This window comes from Chiloscyllium plagiosum, chromosome 17 (assembly GCF_004010195.1).
Source record: "Chiloscyllium plagiosum isolate BGI_BamShark_2017 chromosome 17, ASM401019v2, whole genome shotgun sequence".
Lineage (NCBI taxonomy): Eukaryota > Metazoa > Chordata > Chondrichthyes > Orectolobiformes > Hemiscylliidae > Chiloscyllium > Chiloscyllium plagiosum.
In genome coordinates this window covers 27,989,212-28,013,724 of record NC_057726.1, presented here as the reverse complement: position 1 = coordinate 28,013,724, position 24,513 = coordinate 27,989,212, and the positions used below count along the sequence as shown (strand labels likewise).

The following is a 24,513-nucleotide window of genomic DNA, read 5'->3' as shown; positions in this document are numbered from 1 at the left end:
CACCCCCACTCCGGCCTATCACCCTCACCTTAACCTCCTTCCACCTATCACATTTTCAACGCCCCTCCCCCAAGACCCTCCTCCCTACCTTTTATCTTAGCCCTCATTCCTGAAGAAGGGCTCATGCCCGAAACATCAATTCTCCTGCTCCTTGGATGCTGCCTGGCCTGCTGCGCTTTTCCAGCAACACATTTTCAGCTCTGATCTCCAGCATCTGCAGTCCTCACTTTCTCCTAAAAAACACGAGCCAAAAGGAATGGCTCTGCCTCTTTAGGAAGTTAAAGGCTGTAAGTGAACCAGTGGGGAACAAATAGCCAACAGCCAAGAATATAGTGTGATCGGCCCAGAAGAAGAAAGACAGCTGGAGGTCCAGCTGTGTGTTTATGGATTTCCAGATGGAAATTGTTTGGAGTATTGGCTGTGACAGATTCAAGCTTGGCTACAATCTCAACCATGAATGGACAGCCTGCGAACACATAATCTCTAGTCTTGGACATGAAGATTAGACTCTTAGAGGAAACTTGGAAGGGCTGCACCTTGGAGATATGGGACTAATGTCTATTCAGAAACAGTAGATCCATGAAGAGAAAGTCAGAATTAATTGAAGGAACTTGCAAAATACAGTTGCTGACGATATTTACTCCCACAAGGGAGTAAAACGTGAACACTTGAAACTAGGCAGAATTCTTGAAATAGACTCAGTATTAATCCAATCAAAAATAGAAGAACTACAAGCAGGTTCTTAAAACTACTCAGAATTGTAGCAATTAATAAATTCCTTCAGGAATTGGCTCTTTACTATAGTTTCACTATTCACACTTTCATAACTGACTTGGATAAGAGCCAGATATCGTAAACTTGATAATGAGATATAACTGCGTGGGAAACCCTCTTGCTGATTAGGAACTGGATGATATTCTTCAAGTCATGGGTTTCAGAGATTCAACTCTTAAACTCTGATTTGTCGGGCAATATTCCAAATTAAAACTATACTCTTTTCTTTTAAGCTCCCTCAGCAATTTATTCACAGCTTCCTGCATCAGATGTCTCAGACCACATCTGGTGCAGTGAATGAATCCAACAGATAGCATGCTGTTTGTTAATTCACAATGCAATCCCAGAGGGAAGTTATAAAGCAGATGGCTTGTGCTCTGCAACTGAGCTGTAATTATTTCCAGAAAGCTTTGGTTCAGAATGACATAGCTATTTCATTTTGTTTATGCAGAAGCCAGTTGCTGCAGTAAGGTTTATGACAGAAGCTCACCATTAGAACACAGATGTGGCATACAGCGTGGTCTCAGTTATCTTTCCATCCCCAGGATTCATTGTATGAAGAAGGAATGTTTACCTACATTATGCATGACAGATTAAGTATAATGTGGATAGATGTGAGGTTTTCCACTTTGGGAGCAAATCAGGAAGGCAGATTATTATCTGAATAGCAACAGATTGGACAAAGGTGGAGGTGCAAAGAGACCTGGGTGTCCTTGTACACCAGCTTCTGAAAGTAAGCTTGCAGCAAGCAGTGAAGAAGGCAAATGATATACAGCATGGAATCAGATCTTTCAGTCCAACTCATCCACACTGACCAAGTTTCCAAAATTAACCAGTCCCATTTCCCTGCATTTGGCCGATATCCCTCCAAATCTTTTCTGTCCAACCTGTCCAAATGTCTTTTATATGTTATAACTGTATCTACTGGAAAAGCGCAGCAGGTCAGGCAGCATCAAAGGAGCAGGAGAATCGACGTTTCAGGCATAAGTTTATGCCCGAAACGTCAATTCTCCTGCTCCTTTGATACTGCCTGACCTGCTGCGCTTTTCCAGCAACACATTTTTCAGCTCTGATCTCCAGCATCTGCAGTCCTTACTTTCTCATAACTGTATCTGCATCAACCATTTCCTCTGACAGTTCATTCCACATGCAAACCACCCTCTGTGTGATAAAGCTATCCCTCAGGTCCCTTTTAAATCTTTCTCCTCTCATCTTAAAAATATGCCCCTAGTTTTGGACTTGCCCATCCTAGGGAAAAGACCTTTGCTATTCACCTTATCTATGCTCCGACTGATTCTATAAGCCTCTTTGAGGTCACCCCTCAACCTCCTATGCTCCAGTGAAAAAGGTCCCTGCCTCTCCCTATAACTCCTATGCTCCAACTCCATCATGGCAAATCTCTTCTGAGCTCTCTCCAATTTAATCGTATCATTCCTATAGCAGGGCAACCAGAACTGCACACAGTACTCAAAAAGTAGCTTCACCAACATTCAGTACAACCTCAACATGACATTCCAACCCCTATACTCAATGAGAAATGAAGACAAGCATTCTAAACACCTTCTTAGCCATCCTGCCTATCTGTGACACAACTTTCAAAGAACTATGTACCTAAACACCTTGGTCTCTCTGTTCTACAACACTACCCAAGGATCGAGAGTGTGGCTCTGGAAAAGCACAGCAGGTCAGGCAGCATCCGAGGAGCAGGGGAATCGAAATTTCAGGCATAAGCCCTACCCAAGGCCCTGATTCTAATTGTATAAATCCTATCCTTGTTTGTTTTACAAAAATGCAATACATTGTATTTATCCAATTTAAACTCCATCTGCCACTCCTCAGCCCATTGGCCAAATTGATCAAGATCTCTTTCTAATCTTAGATAACCTTCTTCACTGTCGCCTATGATTATAATGAGGTCAGCCAAGTAGACCTCATAGTATATGAATTCCCTGATTGAGTCTGTTATCTTGTCTGGTTAGGGAGCCCTGGCTGACAAATAAGAACAGGGTGTCAGACATCCTGTTCATTCTGAGAGCTGTCTCAGAGGGAGCTGGATCAGTGTCAAGGACTCTCTCCATACAAATAAATGGTGACAATGATGCGGTACTGTCCTCTGTAGACTTAATTCAAACTATACCACCAATTTTGGTGTAATCCGTAAACTTATTGAGCATGCCTCCTAACTTCTCATCCAAATTGTTTACACAAAGGACAAACAAAACTGGACCCAGCACAGATCCCTGCAGAATACCGCTGGTCACAGGCCTTCAGTTCGATAACAACCCTCCATCAACTCTCTCTGTCTCTTACTGTCAACCCAATTTTGTATCCAATTGGCAAGCTTTCCCTGAATCTCATGTCATCTAATTTTACTAATTAGTCTACCATTAAGATGCTTGTCAAAAGCTTCACTAAAGTCCATGTAGACAATGTCTACTGTTCTGCCTTCATCAATCTTATTGGTTACATCCTCAAAAAACTGAATCAAGTTTGTGAAACACTATTTCCCTCGCATAAAGCTGTGCTGACCAGCCCTAATCAGCCCTTGCTTCTCCACTGCCTGTAAATCCTATCTCTCAGAATCCCACCTAACAACTTACCCACCACTGGTGTCAGACTCACAGGTCTATAGTGCCCAGACTTCTCCTTGTAGTCTTTCTTAAGTAAAGAGACAATATTAGTCACTCTTGCAGTTCTCTGGCACCTCATCCATGGCTGTAAATGATACAAATATCTCTGCTGGGTCCCTGAAACCTCTTCCTTAACTTCCCGCAATGTCCTGGGATATGGAGCAGGGATGTGTTGCAATTGTACAAGGTTTTAGTGAGACCACACTTAGAGTACAGTCTTGGTCTCCTTATGTAAGGAAGGATGTTCTGGCTGTGGAGGTTTTCCAAACTGATTCCTGGGATTGGCAGGACTAATGTATGAAGACAGGCTGGATTGGTTAGGACTATATTTATTGGGGGTTAAATGGATTGGGAGGGATCTCATAGAAACCTGTAAAATTCTAAGACTAAATAGGCTAAACATAGGAATAATTTTTCTGATGACCAGGGAGTCCTGAACCAGGGGTCACAGTTGTAGGATACAGTGGTAGGCACACTGAGCTGAAAGGTTCATTTCCAGACGTTTCGTTACCTTACTAGGTAACATCTTCAGAGGGCCTCATGCAAAGCAATGCTGAAAATTCATGCTTCCTATTTATATGTTTGGGTTTCTTTGGATTGGTGATGTCATTTCCTGTGGTAATGTTATTTCCTGTGGTAATGTTATTACCTGTTCCTTTTCTCAGGGGGTGGTAGATAGGGTCTAACTCGAAGTATGGCATTCCAAACGGAACTCTACCAACAAACACATCGAGTTAGACCCCATCTACCACCCACTGAGATAAGGAACTGGAAGTGACTTCGCCACAGGAAATAACATCACCAGAGGAAATTACATCACCAACCCAAAGAAACCCAAACATATAAATAGAAAGCAGGAATTTTCAGCATTGCTTTGCATGAGGCCCACTGAAGATGTTACCTAGTAAGGTAACAAAACGTCTGGAAATGAACCTTTCATCTCAGCGAGCAAACCTACATCAAAATCCTCATCCTGAGCTATAAACCTTCTCAAAACTCGCTAAGTGGTAGGCATTTGGGACTGAGATGAGGAGACATTACTTTATTCAGAGAGTGATGAACTTGGAAATTCTCTGCCAGAGAAGGTGGTTAATGGCAAAATGTTTTAAAAAAGGAAATAGATATAGTTCTAAGGGCAATAGGGATCAAAGGGTATGAGGGGAAAGCTGGAACAGCATATTATGGTGGGATGATCAGCCGTGATCACATTGATGGGAGAGCAGGCTCGAAGGACCGAATAGCTTACACTGGCTTCTATTTTCTATGATTCTATGAGAAATGCTATCCCCATTCTGATTAAAAATGTAATTGTTATCAACTGCATGATGATGTGGACATGTGAATTATTCAAAGCAATTACAGCATTTTGAATAAACAACGAATGTAAAACCTCTACATTTCTAATTCAGAATCAAGCAAGGCATTCTGTAGGTGTGAAACGCAGCAAGTGTAATTGCACATTGCATGATCAAATTGGATAAGGAATAGTTAACAGTTACAGCACATGGTGTGAAGATGCCAAAGCATTGAACAATTGTGAGGTGTTGCATTTTGGTAGGGCAAATCAGAGCAGGATTTATACACTTAATAGGAAGGTCCTGGGGATTGTTGCCAAACAAAGACACTTTGAAGTGCAGTTTCATAGTTCCTTGAACATGGAGTCACAGGTAGACAGGGTAGTGAAGAGGATGTTGGGTATGTTTGCCTTTACTGGTCACTGCATTGAGTATGGGAGTTGAGAGGTCATGTTGCAGCTTACATCGGTTAGGCGACTTTTGGAATATAGTGTTCAATTCTGGTCTTCCTGCTATTGGATGTTGTGAAACTTGAAAGGGTTCAGAACAGACTTACAAGGGTGTTGCCAAGTTGAAATTTTGAGCTATAGGGAAAGGCTGAATAGCCTGGGTCTGTTTTCCCTGGAGTGTCACAGGCTGAGGGGTGATTTTATAGAGGTTTAAAAAGTCATGATGGCTATGGATAGGATCTTTTTCCCAGGGGAGCCCAAAACTAGATAGCATAGATTTAAGGTGAGAGGGGAAAGATTTCAGAGGGACGTAAGGAACACATTTTTATGTAGTGGGTGGCGCCTGTATGAAATAAGCTGGCAGAGCAAGTGATAGAGGCTGGTACAATTACAACACTAAAAGGCCTTTGGATGGGTACATGATTAGGAAGAGTTAAAGAGATATGGACCAAATGCTGGCAAAGGGGACTAAATTAATTTAGGATAGCTGGTCTGCATGGACGAGTTGGACCGAAGGGTCTGTTTCCATGTTGCACAACTCCATGACTCAGTGTGTGATGGAAGCAGGATAGATTATTGCAAGTAATTCTTATGAGGCAAGGTTGTTCAGATTAGCTCTAAACTAACTGGAGTTCAGTAGAATGAGAGATGATTTTATTACAGACATAGAGTCATAGAGATCTACAGCACAAAAAAAGTCCATATGGCCCATCAAATCTGTAGCAATCAAAAACACCCATTTTCCAGCATTTGGGCCATAGCTGTCTATGCCCTGGCTTTGCAAGTTTACATCGAAATGCTTCTTCGATGTTATGAAGGTTTCTGCCTCTACCATCCTTACAGGTAATGAGTTCCAGATTCCCATTGTAACTTTGCCCTTAGCTTAAATCTATGCTCCACGTCATTGAGCCCTCAACCAGGAAGCAAAGTTGAAACACACAAGATTCAGAGGTGGTGAACCAATACTCCCTCTCAGCCGTGCAGCCAGTTCTGGGAGCTACTGCCACACATGGACTTCGAAGCTCTCTGTCATGGCAGGAATAATTAGATGGAATGAAGGTTCAAACATGAACATGCTGCAAGGATGTTTCCCTTTGTGGAAGAATGTAGAATTAACAGTATAGTTTTAGAATAAAGAGTCTCTTCTTCAAAACAGAGATGAGCTGGAACTTCTTCTCTCAGACTTTGGAATTCTCTACCCCAGAGTGCTGCAATGGGTGAATAATTGAATGTTTTAAAAGCTGCAATGGGCACATTTTGAATTCTAGAGGAGTCAATGGTTGGGGTTACCGAGAAGAAAGTGGAGTTGAAATCAAGTTTGATGGTGGAGCAGGTTCATGTAACCCACTGCAGCTCCTATTTCTTATATTTTTATGTCTTTCAGTAGAAGTATACAGATAGGATATTTCTCATCCTACAATGAACATTCTTCACAAATAGAATCCTTTAATTTTCCATTCTCTCTTTGAAATATTAATTACCTGTCTGCAGTTTTGTTTTCTGTTCCCAACTCAGCCACAAAGCCGCCTCCTCGGTAAAGAGCGATCTTTCCCCAAACTGGATATTCTTTCAGCTGTGACTCACTCTGGTAATGCCAGGCAGAAGCTAACCAGAGGGATTCTGTGTTTACACTGAAATTCCCTTTATTTCCAAAGTCCAACATATCTTCATCACCATAGGAGTAAGGAGCACGACACTCCTGAATACTATCTACTAATCTTGTTGGCACAGGGCAAAGAGTTGGTTTGATTCTGACCTGTCGAATGCGAGGACTTCCAAGCAACTTTGAATTCCCATCAGTTATAAATCCTGGTTAGAAAATACATAGTGATTTTCAAGTCACTCTGAAGATTTACTTACAATTTTTAAGATGGCGACTTAGAGAATGAATATCAAATGATCCCTACTGTTAGATTTTTTAGACACATTATGCAATATGCACTGTACTTATTAAAGTAATGTATTTCCAGAATTATAAAAATTTTGGACATATTAACAAGGCTAAAGCCAGAAGTTCAGAGTGGATGATCAACCTCAGCCTCTTCTTGAGCTCCTTAAAACAACACATGCCAATCTTCATCCAATTTGATCCACTCCACTCACTAACTAAAAATGGCTGAAAGCACTGTATCCCGCAATGGGCCCTGACAACAATCTGAAAATAGTAGTGAAGGCTTGTGCTCCAAAACTAACCATGACCCTAGCTAAGCTGTTCCAGTAAAATAGTTGATGTATCTAATAATGTTGAAAATTGTCCAGGTATGTCTTGTCCACAAAAAGAAAGGAAAAGGTCCAATATGGCTAATTATCACCTCACCAACCTCCTTTTGATCAATAGTAAAATGCTGGAAAGTATCATTGACAATTCTGATAAGAGTCACTTACACACAGTAATTAGATTAGATTAGATTACATTACATTACAGTGTGGAAACAGGCCCTTCGGCCCAACAAGTCTATACCGACCTGCCGAAGCGCAACCTGCCCATACCACTACATTTACCCCTTACCTAATACTACGGGCAATTTAGCATGGCTAATTCACCTGACCCTGCACATCTTTGGACTGTGGGAGGAAACCGGAGCACCCGGAGGAAACCCACGCAGCCACGGGGAGAACGTGCAAACTCCACACAGTCAGTCGCCTGAGGCGGGAATTGAACCCGGGTCTCTGGCACTGTGAGGCAGCAGTGCTAACCACTGTGCCACCGTGCCGCCCTAAATTTGGATTTAGCTTGGATTTCACCAGGGCCACCCAGCTCCTGACCTCATCACTGCCTTAGTCCAAACATGGGCAAAATCGATAGACTTCAGAGGTGAGCTGAGAGTGACTGCCCTTGATATCATGACACCATTTATCTGAGTGTGGAATCAAGGACCCCTGGTAGAATTGAAGTCAATGGAATTGGGGTAAGTCTCTCTTCTGGTTGGAGCCATATGCAGCACAATAGACGATGATTATGATCAATCATCTCAGTCCTGGGACATTGCTACAGGAGCTCCTCAGGATAATGTCCTAGGATCACCCATCTGTAGTTGCTTTTACAATGAACATCCCGCCTCTATAAGTTTAGAAGTGAAGATATAATTGCTGGAACTTCCTAACAGCACAGTTGGTGTTCCTGGGTCCAAAAGGCTGCAATAGTTCAAGAAGGCAGCTCACCGCCATCTTCCTAAGGGCAATTAGGATCGACAGCAAAGGTTAGCCATACCAGTAATATCTATATCCCAGAAAACAGCAGAAAAGGAAGATACAAGGGCCAAATATTTTCAATTATTCAACATATTAAAAAATACAACAGGTCTAATGTTGGATCTCAAATTGCTAATTTTGGATCGGAAGTCTAAGGACCAATACAAATATTCTGTCCACAGCATGCTTACCGTGGATTCATATATTTTCTTTCAATATTATCTTAGGATTACCTTCGTATGGTCCATATAGGTTGGGTAATAAAATTTCATTAGCCCAGATATAAAAGTCATTAACAGCCAGGGATCCATTGAACTTCCTGGTAAAGCTATCATTGAGAGCTTTGTTTAAATAAAATGAATGAGGGCTTCGTTCTCCATAAGCAATAATTGCCAACACAACCAGAAATCCCACGTGAGCTAAAATAAGCAAAAAAATGTATGAGAAAGTTCAAAGAACCTAGTTTCATTTTTGTCAAGTAGGTCAATCTAATTTAAAAATCATAATGTCACTTGTATGACTGGAAAATGTTCCTTTATTAGATTACTTTACAGTGTGGAAACAGGCCCTTCGGCCCAACAAGTCCACACATTTTTGTCAAGTAGGTCAATCTAATTTAAAAATCATAATGTCACTTGTATGACTGGAAAATGTTCCTTTATTGGATACCTGTGGTTCATAAATTCTGATTTATTCATTGAATCTTTCTGGTCATCAACAAGTAGACGAAATACACAAAAGTGATTAAAGTAGCAGCAGTTTGGCCAAAATGTAAAATGTTAAACATTCAAGCAACCAGTGCCACATTTGAAAGAGCAATACTCAACCCATTTCTATAATACTTATATATTTAACAATTGCCTGATTTAGTATTTCAATTAATATTTGCATGATCTACTTGGCTCTAATTTAGAAGATTTGATCAAAATTCCAGCAAATTGACCTTTTGTAAAATAACAACATATTGGTATCATTGCCTGCAATTGTCTCTCTGTATCTTTCTCTAAATTCTTGTTTTCTACTACTTTTCTTTTTTATTGGTCTCCAGTTCTCTCTCTCCCCAAATGTTCTGTTCTTCAGAATTTTGTGATCCTTATGTTTTTTTCTCTCTCTCTTTCTGTCAGTCTTGAGGTACAGGCCCTGGGTACTTCTTTGATGCCTACAGCAATATTGCAGGTGGACATTTGCCGCAGTATGTAGTGCCTAGTATGCTGTTTGCCTGTAAAACAAGCAAGTCATCATCTTTTCAATTGAATATTAAAAATGTCTAGCTTTTGGACAGCTGAAATTTTGGGTATTGTACTTGTTTGCTCTTCAGGTGCCTTGATACATATTCTTCCCTTGGCTAGATCAAGGCAAGGTCAACACGCCCTTGGGACAAGTGAGATCTTTAAGCAGCCACTTAAGGAATTGAACCAACATCATCACAAAATTTCTGCCGTGGGCAGAGGAGAGAGGCCCATTTGAAGCCCACCAAATCCTACTCCTTGAGTGGGAAAGGAGTGCATTTCTATTTGGAGCTCTCCCATCACATGATATACCTCACTCTGGGTTTCTCCACACCCCTTTACTACTAGTGAAAACAAAATCTGCTGGAAATCACTTCAGGTCAGGCAGCATTCATGGAGAGAGAACAAAATATTTTGAGTCTAGATAACTCTTTATTCACTCTGCACAGTTAGCAATTCCACCTTTTTGATGATTAAACCTGATAGTTTAATAATGTGTTAACTAACTACATTGTTACCTTCATTGCAACAGTAACTACACATTAACAAGCATTTGTTATGCTTTATGATATCCTAATGTCATTGAAAGCATCATGTAAGTACAAATTTTTCTTCCTGCAAGTTATCTGTATTTCCAAGTTTATCTGTCTAATTTTGGTCTTCAATCCTTTGATTTAATCTTTCCTTCTCAAAAATTATTGTGACTGATAATCATGAATAGAAAGATTATTTACATACCAAATATATCTTTAATAAAATCATACATTTTCTTTTCTTTGAGGTGCTGTGCTTTCATTTTCTCCACATGTTTCACTGACGGTGGCTTGTAAATACCAGCATCTGACCTTTTTGTATAGTTGGGAGTTACCACATTGAGATCCTCATCTAATAAAATACTTTGCATAAATTGGTTGAAATGTTGGACAGAGAATATGTTTCATAGTAAGACTAAAACATAAGCACTGATATGAATGATATTTGTCCTCATTTATACTCATGTTGATACTTCTCGTACACTTACAATGTGTTACTGACATTTATGATGTTGTGTAACCACAATAACCATTTTGCTTTGGATTGAAATTCCTGGAATGGTTTTGAAAGCCCCACAATCATTAAGGAAACTGTAGATTTCAGACTTGGACTTTGTGGGCAAGGGCTAGCATGGTAAAAGATCTGGTGGTCCTCAGGTTAAATCACCACCAATCGCTTTTCTCTCTAATGAGAGAGCAGCCCCTATGGTCTGGTAAGATTATGGCGAGACAACAACACACCATATAGATTATTTTGTGAAGCTGCAATTTCAAAGATACAGCACTATGGAACCATGTTATCTTACTGATTATACCGAACAGCATATTAATTTTTACTTCACAGAATTTAACAAAGACAAATCAAAATATGGATGCACGTGGTTTTTCTTATCCTGACTACTGGGTTGGGACTTCTTCATACTTCAGTTCTGTAGTGAGTTCCATATAATTTTGTTTATAGTGATGGGCTTTCTATATGGACTAGTTTGTGTACATCACATTCGTAATTCAGTACAGAATTAAACTGTATATGGTAAAGAATTGAAAAGCAAGAGCATTTCTAAGTTACCAAATCAGAAGTTTGTATCTGTGTTGACTAAAGGAGAGAATGCAAGGGGCGACGATAGTGAATTCATATAGATTAAAAATAGATATGGAGGAGAGGAAATGATTGGTAATGGTATGAAATAGAGTTCCACTTAAGCGACATAGGATCAGTTCAGGCTTGTATCTGTCATTTTCAAGTTTTATATATGTGTCTCTAATCAAGAGTGTGGTGCTGGAAAAGCACAGCAGGTTAGGCAGCATCCGAGGAGCAGGATGAAGGGCTTATGACTGAAATGGCAATTCTCCAGCTCCTCGGATGCTGCCTGACCAGCACCACACTCTCAACTCAGATCTCCAGCATCCGCAGTCCCTACTTTCTCCCCTATGTCCCTCTAGTCTAGTTGAGATGCTTCCTGTGTTATTGAGGAAGGAAGGGTGGAAAATAAAAAGGTTTTAAACACAATTTTACAATCTGCCCAGATATGAAAATACAATGTAGTGCCAAACAGAGCACTGCAAATTTTACACTCCGTTCAAACTAGGGAACAGGAATTAACCCTGTGCGTCAACCTAAAATCAGGGATGGAGAAACATTTAGAGGATTGATCCAAGACAAAATAATTGTCTCTTGGAAAAATATGGTTTAATAAGTGAAGGTGAACACATTACAGAAAAAACTATGTTTTACAAATTAGGTTGAATTTCTTGATTTAGAAGTGGCAAGGGTTCACAAGAGTAGTTGACGCTGAGCATGTCACCTTTGAAAAGGCATTTCATTGATTTGTTTGCATAGACAGCATCAAAAGAAAATATTTTCTACAACAAGTCGTTATGATTTGGAATGCATGAGCTGAAAGGAAAATCAATGAAAACTTTCAAAGAGCAACTGAAGGAAAATTAATTGATGGGCTATAGATTAAGAAAATTGGAAAGTTCTGTCAAAGACCGAGTACAAACTCAATGAGCGAATGCATTTGTCCTGCATTGTATCGTTGTGTGATTTTATGAAAAAGGTGCAATGGCAGACCCTCTACTACTGCCTTAAGGACCAACAGCATCTCTGTCTTTCTATTCCTTCATGTCAGCAGCAGAACGCTGTTAAAATAATGGAATTGTGAGTTCCTGTGTCCCCGCTCTTAGTTACATGTGGCAGGGCAATCAGGGCATAGTCACCAGCATTGCATGATGGGAGAAAAGAAGGAAAATCAAATTTGGTCTAATGGTGAAAAATTGGCCTCCTATCTGAGTTGCCATGTCTATCCTGCACTGGAGGCAATAGAGTAGAGGAATGTTCAGACCTTAGATTGGCAAGGACATAATGGTGGAGGCCTGCATATCTCTGCTAAATATGCGATATCTGGAAGAATTTCTACTGTATCTCTACAATATGATTCACTGAATCACTTGCCTGGATACACTTTATTCTAGGCTTATCACCACAATATTTCTTATCTTATGTAAACTTACTGATAGTAGAAAGCAAGTTTTCATTGTAGTTTTCCTCATTTTCATTTCTCTCAACCTTTTTGACAATAAGAGCAATGAAGGCAGCAACAAATAAAACCTTAACAGAAAGACAATTAAAACTAGTTAGTTACAATATCTCTGGAAATGAAAGGCAATTAGCATTGGTACTGTTTGTTAAAGGTTGACACTGCTTGATAGATTTCATTGAAACCTGTGTTTTAAACTACTAGCTGAAACTGCACATCCCATCAAGGGCAGAATTCCATGTCATCCTTTAGTGTTTTTTCCTGACATGATTACAGAAGTACAAGAATTCCCTGTCCTGGACAATCTACATGACCCCAGGCCATACCTACAGCCTGCTTGTCTCCTGACAGGGAGAAAGTGAGGATTGCAGATGCTGGAGATCAGAGTCAAAAGTGGGAAAAGCACAGCAGGTCAGGCAGCATCCAAGGAGCAGGAGAATTGAAGTTTTGGGCAAGGGCCCTTCATCAGGAATTCATCATCTATCTCCTGACAGGGACTAGCACTGATGGATGGGGAATGAAAGCATAGAGTTATAAGCCTCTAGAGTCCTTTGAGATCAGGAGCTCTAAAACTGGGTTGGGATGAAATCAAGCTTTTGAGGGAAGGAATTATTTGGTTTCTTCAGCCTGTCCCTAAAACCTGTGTAGCTGCACTTGTTGGCCTGCATTGATTCAGAGGAAGAACGCCTCATCTTCCGGCTAGGAACCCTCCAACCACAAGGGATGAACTCGGATTTCACCAGTTTCCTCATTTCCCCTCCCCCCAGCCTGTCTCAGTCAAATCCATCAAATTCAGCACCGCCTTCCTAACCTGCAATCTTCTTCCCGACCTCTCCGCCCCCACCCCAGTCTGACCTATCACCCTCACCTTGACCTCTTTCCACCTATCACATTTCCGACGCCCCTCCCCCAAGTCCCTTCTCCCTATCTTTTATCTTAGCCTGCTGGACCAACTTTCCTCATTCCTGAAGAAGGGCTAATGCCCGAAACGTCGATTCTCCTGTTCCATAGATGCTGCCTGACCTGCTGCGCTTTTCCAGCAACACATTTCCATCTCTGATCTCCAGCATCTGCAGACCTCACTTTCTCCTCAGACAGAGAACAGAATGCCAGCCTTTGCTGGGCCACCCCAGGCTGGGCCACGCTTGCAAGCTTACGGGAAAATGACGCAAGAATTGAGGAAAACCCATGCCCTTGCAGTCCATATGCTTTGTCTGGGCCTGCACCATTGGTGCAGTTCTGCCTAACCTCTAGAAATATGTCTGAAATTCTGGAACATTACAGAACTGGACATAGACCACAGAACCAGGTCAATCCTTCTCTGATCTGAAGCCTTGACTCAAGAAATTGCCATGGTTGTACAATTTAGGACATGGCAAGTGGCCCTAAAAATCTTAATAAAAATAGAGAATTCTAAGCAGCAGTGCCCACCCACCACAGACACTGTAATGCTCCCGAGGATCTCCATTAATGCCCAAGAATATAGGAGATCCCAAAGTGAATCATAATGTGGCTTTTTCAATGTCACAGTGAGAAAGTCCTCTGCTACACAATCCAGATATCTGTCTGTAATAAAAAGGGAATTTCTACGAATTGCCCATAACTAGCTTCCATTCACAAGTTGACTTTTATGGAATTGGCTGAGCTCAGCTGGCCCCTTTGATAGTCCCTTGAAAGTAGTGATCCTGACACCATTTGAATCAGCCCTTGACTGATAACTGTTTTTAATTTTACCACATTTATGGGGTGGTTTTCATTCTCTGCTGATTCCGCTATTACCTTTAATGGCTGTATGATGAAAACACTTTCGACGAAGCTGACAATCATGGATTTGAGCCATTGGATGGACTTCTCTTTGCCATAATCAAAACTATACAGCATGGTAAAGAATGCCGAGACACTACTTGTGACAAACACCAGGAGCCAGCCAATATAAATGAACCACCAAGGGAGACCTTTCGAAACAGGGCTTGTTTTCTTACTTCTGTTCAATAAAGTACAAACTGCTCGTGAAATGAACAAATTAATGAATACTAACAATAAGTTGCAATTATGGCTTACAATAAAAGATTTTCAGTAAAGTAATAGAGATGACTGCGTGTACAAACTTGCATACTTAAGGGCTCAGGAATGGATAGGGGATTCCTATTATCCGCAACCACTCAAATCAATTACTCCGAATTTCTAAATACTCACTATCTGTTTTAAAAACTTGTTTCAACAGCATAACACACATATTTCTGTAATATCAGAAATAGTATCCTATACCTCTTAGTAATGTGGTTAGCATCTGCAGAGTTAATTGCTGCTTTGATGAACTGTATTATCTTCTGCACTTGATCTGTAGCATGTATCTGAGTGTAAGGATTCTGAAATGTCTTTAGTTCCATTTCTTGCAGTTCAGTTTCCACATAGTTAAGTAGATGACTCACATAGTATAAGAAGTGTTTTATCATTTGATCTGTTTCTTTCTCAGGATCGCTGCAGGTGGAATTATTGTCTTCAGGATTGCTGACCATGGAATTGTTATCTTCATTTTGTTGATCAGGACTACAGGTAGCTGAAGAATCATTTTCTAAAAATATGACATTGTCCATCATATTGGGAAGGGAGGGAGGGGTGTGGTTATATAGAGTCCTAGAGGTCTACAGCACAGAAATATTCCTCAATTCCTATCAATGATATTCTTGCACTTAAAATATATATATGGAATTTCAATGATTTTGAGTTATAAAGAAGACACAAGAGAAACTATACGTTTGCGAAGAGATGCATTTTAACAGACACGTCAACATCATACATTTTGATTCAAATTTAGCATAAGAAATGCTGGCAGTAGATTGACAACCAAAGTCCTGTCAGCCTCAGAGCACAGCCCCCACTAAATCAAAGTAACAGATCTAGCAATGTAAACTTATGGACTACCATATGTTACTGCTATTAATTATGAGTTATGGAAATACATCAGAAATATATTTAAATCGACATTTTGCAGCAGTTCTTTGACATGTGTTGTATGCATTGTGAAAATACAGTCCATTTCTTAAGCTCTTTGCAGAACTTATTCAGCAATCTTGTGTTCCCAATATGGAGCCTGAACGACTTGGAGTTGATTTTGGAGAAACAGCATAAACTTGTACCTTTGATTCACCTCAAGAGTACACAATTACTCAATTTATCTTTTGAATCTCCATTTAATCAGATTCCAAATTTTGCAAAATTATTCCCAGTGTTCCCTGTGACATGATAAATCGTATGACTAAGGATGTTGATAAGGTTTTAAACAAATTAATGGAGGACAGAGTTTAACAAATCTAAGGGAAATAGCAGAGTAACGGAGAGGCCAGTGGTAATCAAAGTGTAACAGCAAAGGGTAGAAAAGGAAAGGGTACAAGATAATGCATGGCTTAGAAAGGGTGGACGCTGGGAAGTTGTTTCCGTCAGGCAGGGATACTAGGACCCGTGGGCACAGCCTTAGAATTAGAGGGGGTCAACTTAAAATGGAAATGAGGAGATATTTTTTCAGCCAGAGAGTGGTGGGCCTGTTGAATTCACTGCCATGGAGCGCAGTGGAGGCCATGACGTTAAACGCCTTCAAGGCAGAGATTGATAAATTCTTGATCTCGCAAGGAATTAAGGGATACGGGAAGAGTGTGGGTAAGTGGCGTTGAAATGCCCATCAGCTATGATTAAATGGCAAAGTGGACTCAATGGGCCGAATGGCCTTATTTCCACTCCTGTGTCTTATAGTCTTATGGTCTTAAAATATACACAGAAGAGTGCAGTAGAAATTAGAAACAGAGTAAGTCATACTGGTAAAAAAATCAAAGCTTCAGGGTCTTTCTCTGAATGCACTCAGCATTTGCCATAAGGTAAATCAGTTAACAGCACAAATAGATTAAAAAAATGGACATGGCTTGATAACTCTCCCAGGTGACCAGGACTGGAAACTCAATATTTAAGGGTATTCAGCATTCTGGAAGAATAGGCAGGAACGAAAAGAAGGTAAAGTAGCTTTGTTAATTAAGGCCAGTATCAGTGCAGTGGTGAGTCGTGATAAGGATCATTTTGGCGGAAATAGGAAATAGCAAGGGAAAGAAAGGGCTGGAGTCATCTATCGGCCCTTGTAGAATTGGTGTAAGACAAAGTATAATCAGGAAAAAATAGAGGCACCTCAGAAAGGCACTGCAATTGTCATGGGTGGTTTTAATCTGCATGTTGACTGGACAAATCAGATTGGTTAGAACGACATGGAAGACATATCTGTGGAAGCACCAACACAGTGTCACTGTGAAAGGGGACAGGTCTTCTAACCTGCCAACAGCAGCATCCACCTGCCTCTGTTGTTAGCTTGAGTCTGCATCAGGTGATTGACCCGGACTCAGTCCCATCCCTAACTCCCTGGGGAGAATGCAATGGGTTTATTCATGAAGTTAGTTCACTTCCTGGCTAGAAAGGGTAGAGTGCCCTTTAATCCATTTCCCTTCCTAGTTTCCATATCCCTTAACACTCTTACTGAACTAAACTCAGTTTTGAAATTTCAATTGTCTTTTCTGTAGCAGTTTGTGGGGGGAGGGAATTCCAGATTGCCATTTCTTTGAGTGAATAAGTACTCCATCATTTCAGTCCTGAATGGCCTAGTTCTGACTTTACGATAAAAATAAGCATATGCACTGACCGTTATCTGAAATAGCAACCTCCTGAGTATCAGACTGTTCATTACAGTGCTGAATAATGTTTGCTATTAATACCAGTAACTTATTTATGTCATTTGCATTTCTGATATCATCTTCTAGTGTTGGCATTGCATCTTTCAGCTTTCCAGGCAAAGAACTAGCAATCCTTTTGATGTCCTATGAATAAAGAAAAGAGATTAACATTTGGAGATCTAACTTTGCAACTTACAATAAGCAGAAATAGATACACCTCTATTCACATATTGCAATTCTGGTGATGGATATTGATACTTAAAGGAATAACATTTCCACTGACCAAAGCTTGGTTGACAGTGTTATGAGTGAGCTGGGAGTAGGGAGAAGTTCAAGAAGTAGAAAGGAAAGGCAGGGTCTGGTGGATGCACTGCCTCGCACTGCTGCTGGCGTTTTCTCAGTGGCAGGGAAAGTGGAAGGCAACCTATCAAAGTAGAGTTTAATTGAGAACATTAAGTGGCCAAATAATGCCCTGTTAACGTCCCCTTCTTGCCACTGCTGGCAGCAATGGGTGGGCCCTCTGCCATGTGGAGTGGTCACCAAGTATATCCTGGCAGTGCCCTTGCAGCCTAAACGAGGGGGTCCCTTGTGAATGGGTACCAGTGGCTATCCTCAATGGCACAATGCATATGCCCTTGATAGCACAATTTCTACCTTCCCAGTCCTCCCAATGCTTCACGTGTCCCTTGGATACCCCACTCAGCTTCATCCAGGGTGGACTACTGTGGAGAGGGTGCAGTCCCAGCAGTGGCCACCATTCTTGGAGGCAGTGTTGAGACTGAAGAGCTGTTGGCCTTCCAATTGGCTGTCAGCTTTTGCAGATGTGAGCTAGTCTGTTAAAGGGATGGGAGCTCTGACATCATGACAGTCTTAGTTCAAACATGGACAAAAGCACTGAACTCCATAGGAGATGAAAGAGTACCGACCATTGACATTAAAGCCACATTTGATCATGTGTGGCATCGAGAAACCCTAAAATAATGAAAGTTAATGGGAACCAGGAGAAGCTCTTTGCTGGTTGGAGTCATAGGAAGATGGCCAAGGCTGTTAAAGATCAGTTATCTCAGTCCCGGGACAGCTCTGCAGGAGTTCCTCAGGGCCCAACCATACTCAATGCTTCATTAATGATCACTCCTCCAGAAATATGAATGTTCACTGATGAATACATAATGTTCAGCACCATTTTCAACTCTTCAGATGCTGAAGCAGTCCAATTGCAGCAACATCTAGACAATATTCAGGCCTAAACTGACAAGTGACAAGTAACATTCACACCACCCAAGTGTCAGGCAATGACCATCTCCAACAAGACAGAATCTAACCATTGCCCTTGGACATACAATGGCATTACCATGGCTGAATCCCGTTTTCGAAACTAGGGAGCATTCATTCACTAGAAACAGAACTTGACTAGTCATATAAATGTTGTAGCTACAAGAGCAGGTCAGAGGCTAGGACTCCTCCAGTGAATAACTCACCTCTGACTGACCAAAGCATGTCCACCATCTATAATGCATAAGTCAGGAATACAATGGAATACTTCTGAGTTCCCTGAATGACTGCAGCTGCAAAGTCACTCAAGAAGCTAGACACCTGTTATGGACCAGGCCAGACGCCGTCAAAACATTTCAAGAAGGTAGCCCAGACCTTAACTTTGCTAGTTGTTTTAAGCAGGTGTAAAGTGGATATTCCAGCTGGTCAAACCACTTAGTTTTAAACAAAACAGAATTTCTTTACAAGATTTCTGAACGAAACACAAACAACAGAAAACAGGATGCCGAATAACTTGACCTATCCGAAAACCCAACAGATCATCCCAATTTAATGATGCTGTTCCAAATACTTGCGAGAAGCCTTCGGGCACAAAAGGCAAAACCATAGACAGGTTCTTACAAGATAGAAGTCACGGAGAGAGACAGTACCAGTCTGGACCTGCTTCTGGGTCCAGTGGCTTTTCCACATTACCCTACCCCCCCCCAAACAGAGAAAAGCTGAGCTGGCAGAAATGGCCACTTCCCTTTCATTGTACAAGTGATTTTTATTAAAACATTGAAAGCCTTCTGCCTGAGGCAGTATCTGTTAGCTGTTCTCAAACTGGCCCTAAAACCCTGCATCCAGACTATTCAGAGTCTATGTCATTTACAACCTCTCTGAAAAAAAACAAGGACTGTATAACCTTGTTAAAGGAGCTGCTTTGTCACACACCATTCAGAACAAAGCAGCCTACTTAATTAACACAAACATCTCCTCCTTCTAAGATTGATGCCCAGTAACAGCAATATTTACCATCTAAAAGATCCTACAGAGATTCACCAAGACTTCTTCGACAATGCCTTCCAAATCAATGACAACCACCATCTAAAGGGACAGGGGCAGCAATTCATGGGAACACCACCACCTGCAATTCCCTCACCCACAAAACCACTGACTCTGACATCTTGGAAATATAACACCATTCCTTCAGTCTCATGAGGTCAAACTCTGGAATTCACTCCCTAAAAGCATTGTGGTGAACCTACACCAATTTTAAAAATAAATCACAGAATTAGGGCATCATGGGCAAGGGAGCATTTATTGCCCATGGGCAGCACGGTGGCACAGTGGTAAGCATTGCTGCCTCACAGCGCCAGAGACCCGGGTTCAATTCCCGCCTCAGGCAATTGTCTGTGTGGAGTTTACACATTCTCCACCTGTCTGCATCGGGTGCTCCGGTTTCATCCCACAGTACAAAAATGTGCAGGTTAAGTGAATTGGCCAAGCTAAATTGCCCATAGTGTTAGGTGAAGGGGTAAATGTAGGGGAATGGGTCTGGGTGGGTTGCTCTTCGGAGGGTCAGTGTGGACTTGTTGGGCAGAAGGGCCTGTTTCCACACTGTAAGTAATCTAAATCTTAATTGCCCAGAGGACAGTTAAGAGTCAACTACATTGCTGTGGGTCTGGAGTCACATCTCGGCCAGACCAGATAACAGTTTTCCTTCTCTAATGGACATTAGTGAATCTGAGGATTTTTCTGAAAATTGATTCATGGTCATCATTAGATTCTTAATTCCAGATTTTTATTGAAATGAAGTTCCACCATTTGCCATGGCAGGATTCAAACCCAGGTCCCCAGAATGTTATCTGGGTCTCTGGATTAACAGTCCAGCTATAATACCACTAGGCTATTGCCTCCTCTATTAAAGAAACTGCAGATTGGTCAGGAAGCAACTCACCACCACCTTCTCAAGAGCAATTAGGTAGGAAACAAATGCTGGTCCAACCAGTGACATTGACATCCTATAAATGATTTTAAAAGTTACACAAAAGTTCTTTGTGAAGACAAACATAATACTGGTGAAGTGGCCTTTTGATAACATAAAAATCAATGCAAAAAGGCTTTCTGATCCCAACCTGACAAAAACTCTTTAAAGTTCTAAGACTTTAATTGCATATTTTCATTTCACCGTCAGAAACCTGATTTCTAGCCTCTCGCATTAATGGAGACCCTCTACCCACTCTGTTACTAACACTCAGGAGCAGCATGGAGCTCCTTCCAGATTCCCAACTGCTGCACAGCTTCTTTCTTAAGGTGAACAAACCCAAATTGTGAGTGATAGGTTTTACACTGGTATTTTTGGTATCCATGGAAACCCTATAGTCGATGTGTGGAATTGCTCTGCCCCTATTGACACAGTAGACGCGTATTTCTTTTTTGTTTTAATTGCAATTCTGCTATCTTTCACATCGCTGATGAGGTCTTTCAGTCACTTGCAGGGGTCCAAGAGGTGTGGCAATCTTTGCAGAGGATGCCCCAAACAAGAGAGATTGAAAATCTTCGTTGCATGCATAGGCAGCAGCAATGCTCAAGACCTCCTTTAAAATAACTGAAGATTAGATTTAAATATGCTTTTACTAAACCATGACAAGGGAAAATGATCATTTTCAGCACCATAGATGTCTTGGGCTGAAGATGCCTCTTGGAGGCAAGAATTCGGAGTTGGATACTTTTCCCATGTTACAATCCCATGTTTGTTCCAGCATGGCAGGCAGGTGGGATTTTTATCTTTTGGAGGGATTATCAGCCCAAGAAAGAGACAGAGGCAGACTGATGCCAAAGCAGCCAGGTTGAAACTATTGCTTCGACTTGGCTTTACAGATCAGCATAGAATCCCATTCCCACCATTCTCTAACCCCCTACCTCCTCATGCCTTTCTACTTCTACTTCCTTCACCCCATTACCCTCTTCCCTGCCCCACATATCTCTTGCCCCTCTCAAAACCCCAATCTATTCACCCAGTACAAACAGATTTCACATGACCCATAAAGGCAGTCTGTAGCTCATACAACTGTCAAGATAAATAAGTCACTAGAATAGGCATTTGAAAAACCTTTATTTTTTTCACAAGCTCATAAATCTCTCAAAGCCACCAAACTTGCAGTCCCAGGATGGTTAAATAAAACAAATATTGCACTTAAGAATTTATCTTGTAGGCAGCCATGCCACCAAGGAGCAGGAGCAGCTGCAAAAAGAAACTCTGCATTTTAGTATCATGAATGCTCGGTAGCCAAGCCATAAATTACACATTCTTATGAGACAACTGAAAGATAAAAACAGCACTTCAGGGTCTATTAGTGCCTTAGAAGGCAGACAAAAGCTCAAACACCAAACAAAACTTTTTAAACAGCCAATGAGATGGCTGAGCTATTTTGCAAGGAATAATATCCCCAAGAGGGTGCTAACAACAATTTCGGATCTCACACGAGGCTAGCATTTCAAGATTGTACAATGCATAATAGCACTTTGTTCAATGGATAAAGTATGTAGTATTTATACAACGTTATTCCTTCACTTCTTAGCTTGAAATGTCAGAAATAACAATCTTGTAACTATTATTTCATGATTACTTGCACTTTCCAATCACTGTCACCACTGATTTTAGTAAACATGATGTAACTCAGAAAATGGCATTTCATGATGAAATGTAAAGGAGGAAATACCATTTTCACTCATGTTTTATATTTATCACACCTCGAACCCATGCTTCCCACCTCTACTCTGCAGCTGTAAGTCAGAAATCTTTCTAAAATGCAGCTGCTTTGATGAAAATTGCAAAATTTCTGAAATTTCTGCCTATGGCAGAATGATGTCCTCATTTCTAAACAATAATGTGTACAGCTCCCACACTCAAACAGTCCTTCCTCAAACCGATAAAATTAGTCAGTGCCAGAAATAGAACTGGGATTTCCAGATATACACCTGGCCACCATTTTATTTCATGCTTGACTCCATTTAGTTCTGAACATGACTCTGAAGATGCTGTGTCTCGTTATAGTTAGGTATTTGGAATTTTATGAAGTATTGTTAACAAATTTCAGATTTGTTGTACACGTGGAATGATTTCTATAGGGGAGAAAGAAAACAATCCTCACCATCATTATATTCTCAGGGGTTCGTTGACATTCTGAGGGGTCATCAGAAGCTGACTTATTTAGCGTTGCTGATATGTCAGTTGATTTGGGACGTGTGTTTCGAAAAATCTGCACGATTATGAGATTCACAGGAAAAATGATCAAGGCACTTTCAATTCCAATGATTACCTCTCGCAAACCGATAATGTGGTCATCTGTAATAACAAATAATTTGGTTGAATTCAATAAATAGCTACTTACCAGCTATGATTTTGTTTCCTGAAAATTCTTGAAAGAATAAAATTTTGTATTTTACTAATTATGCCTCAGTGGGTTTTATTTGTTAAAAAAGTCTTTTGTGTTTGCAATAAGTTTGAAATAGTTAAACAGAGGTGTCTTGTCTTTGTCAAGCTCAACACTACCAGTGTTGCTACTTAAAATGATGGACTATGCATGGGGTTGGAGGATACTCAACCTGTGATTGAATACAGTGATGTGTATACAAACAGTCTGGTTCAGCCTGAGACGACAGCAAGAGATGAGTGTAGAATAGGAACATAGGAAAAGGTATAGGTCATAGCCCCCTGATCCTGTTCCACCATTCAATGAGATCATAGCTAGTCTGTGGCCTAACTCCATATCTCATAATACATAAAAACAAAACTAAAATTAAAACAAAATTTAACAAACATTGGGACAGCATGGTGGCTCAGTAGTTAGCATTGCTACGTCACAGTACCAGGGACCTGGGTTTGATTCCAGCCTCAGGCGACTGTCTGTGTGAAGTTTGCATATTCTCTGTGTCTGCATGGGATTCCTCCAGGTGTTTTGGTTTCCTCCCACAATCCAATAATGTGCAGGTTAGGTGGATTGGCCATGCTAAATTACCCATAATGTCAGCGACGCATAGGTCCGGACCCACGGGAAATATAGGGTTACAGGATAGGGTAGGGGGATGCGTCTGTGTCGGATACTCTTCGGAGGCTTGGTGATGACTTGTGCCAAATAGCCTGTTTCCACCCTGTGGGGATTCTATGATTCTATGAATTTAAAACCAACGAAGGAGTGGCAGATAAAGTTTAATTTAGATACATGTGAAGTATTGCAATTTGGTAAAGCAAACCAAGGCAGGGCTTATACATATCATTATACTTGTCATTTATCTCTCCACCCTGTAGGCTCCCTGCCTCTATTCCTGATGAAGGGCTTTTGCCTGAAATGTCGATTTTCCTGCTCCTTGGATGCTGCCTAACCTGCTGTGCTTTTCCAGCACCACTCTAATCCAGACTCGGGTTTCCAGCATCTGCAGTCCTCGTTTTTACCTTACACAGTTAATTGTTGGGCCCTGGGGAGTGTTGCCAAACAGAGAGACCTTGGAGTGCAGGTTCATAGTTGTTTAAAAGTGGTGTCGCAGGTGGACAGGGTGCTAAAGGCAGCATTTGGCACACTTGCCTCCATTGATCAGATCATTCAGTATAGGAGTTGGTAGGTCATGTAGCGGCTGCACAGGACATTGGTTAGGCAACTTTTAGAATACTGAGTACAATTTTGGCTGCCCTACTACTGGAAAGATGTTGTTAAACTTGAGAGGGTGCAGAAAATATTTACAAGGATGTTGCCAGGGTTGGAGGGTTTGAGTTATAGGGAGAGGCTGAATAAGCTGGGCTTTTGACCCTGGAACATCAGAGTCTGAGGGGTGACCTTACAGAGGTTTACAAAATCATGAGGGGCATTGGTAAGATAAAAAGCCAAGGTACTTTTCCTAAAGTGGGGGG

At 41.0% G+C, this 24,513-nt stretch overlaps 1 protein-coding gene across 1 annotated transcript in view; it reads right to left on the bottom strand.

Moving 5' to 3' along the window:
* LOC122558306 (polycystic kidney disease protein 1-like 2) overlaps nucleotides 1-24,513 on the bottom strand; it is a 134,249-nt gene that overhangs the window by 29,097 nt on the left and 80,639 nt on the right. Inside the window, exons 21-28 of the mRNA XM_043706723.1 lie at nucleotides 22,760-22,953; nucleotides 17,321-17,495; nucleotides 14,911-15,217; nucleotides 14,422-14,626; nucleotides 12,617-12,713; nucleotides 10,308-10,454; nucleotides 8,574-8,759; nucleotides 6,630-6,957 (exon numbers count right to left, since the gene is read on the bottom strand). Of these exons, the coding sequence (XP_043562658.1) occupies nucleotides 6,630-6,957; nucleotides 8,574-8,759; nucleotides 10,308-10,454; nucleotides 12,617-12,713; nucleotides 14,422-14,626; nucleotides 14,911-15,217; nucleotides 17,321-17,495; nucleotides 22,760-22,953 (1,639 nt within the window). The remainder of the gene's footprint in view (nucleotides 1-6,629; nucleotides 6,958-8,573; nucleotides 8,760-10,307; nucleotides 10,455-12,616; nucleotides 12,714-14,421; nucleotides 14,627-14,910; nucleotides 15,218-17,320; nucleotides 17,496-22,759; nucleotides 22,954-24,513) is intronic.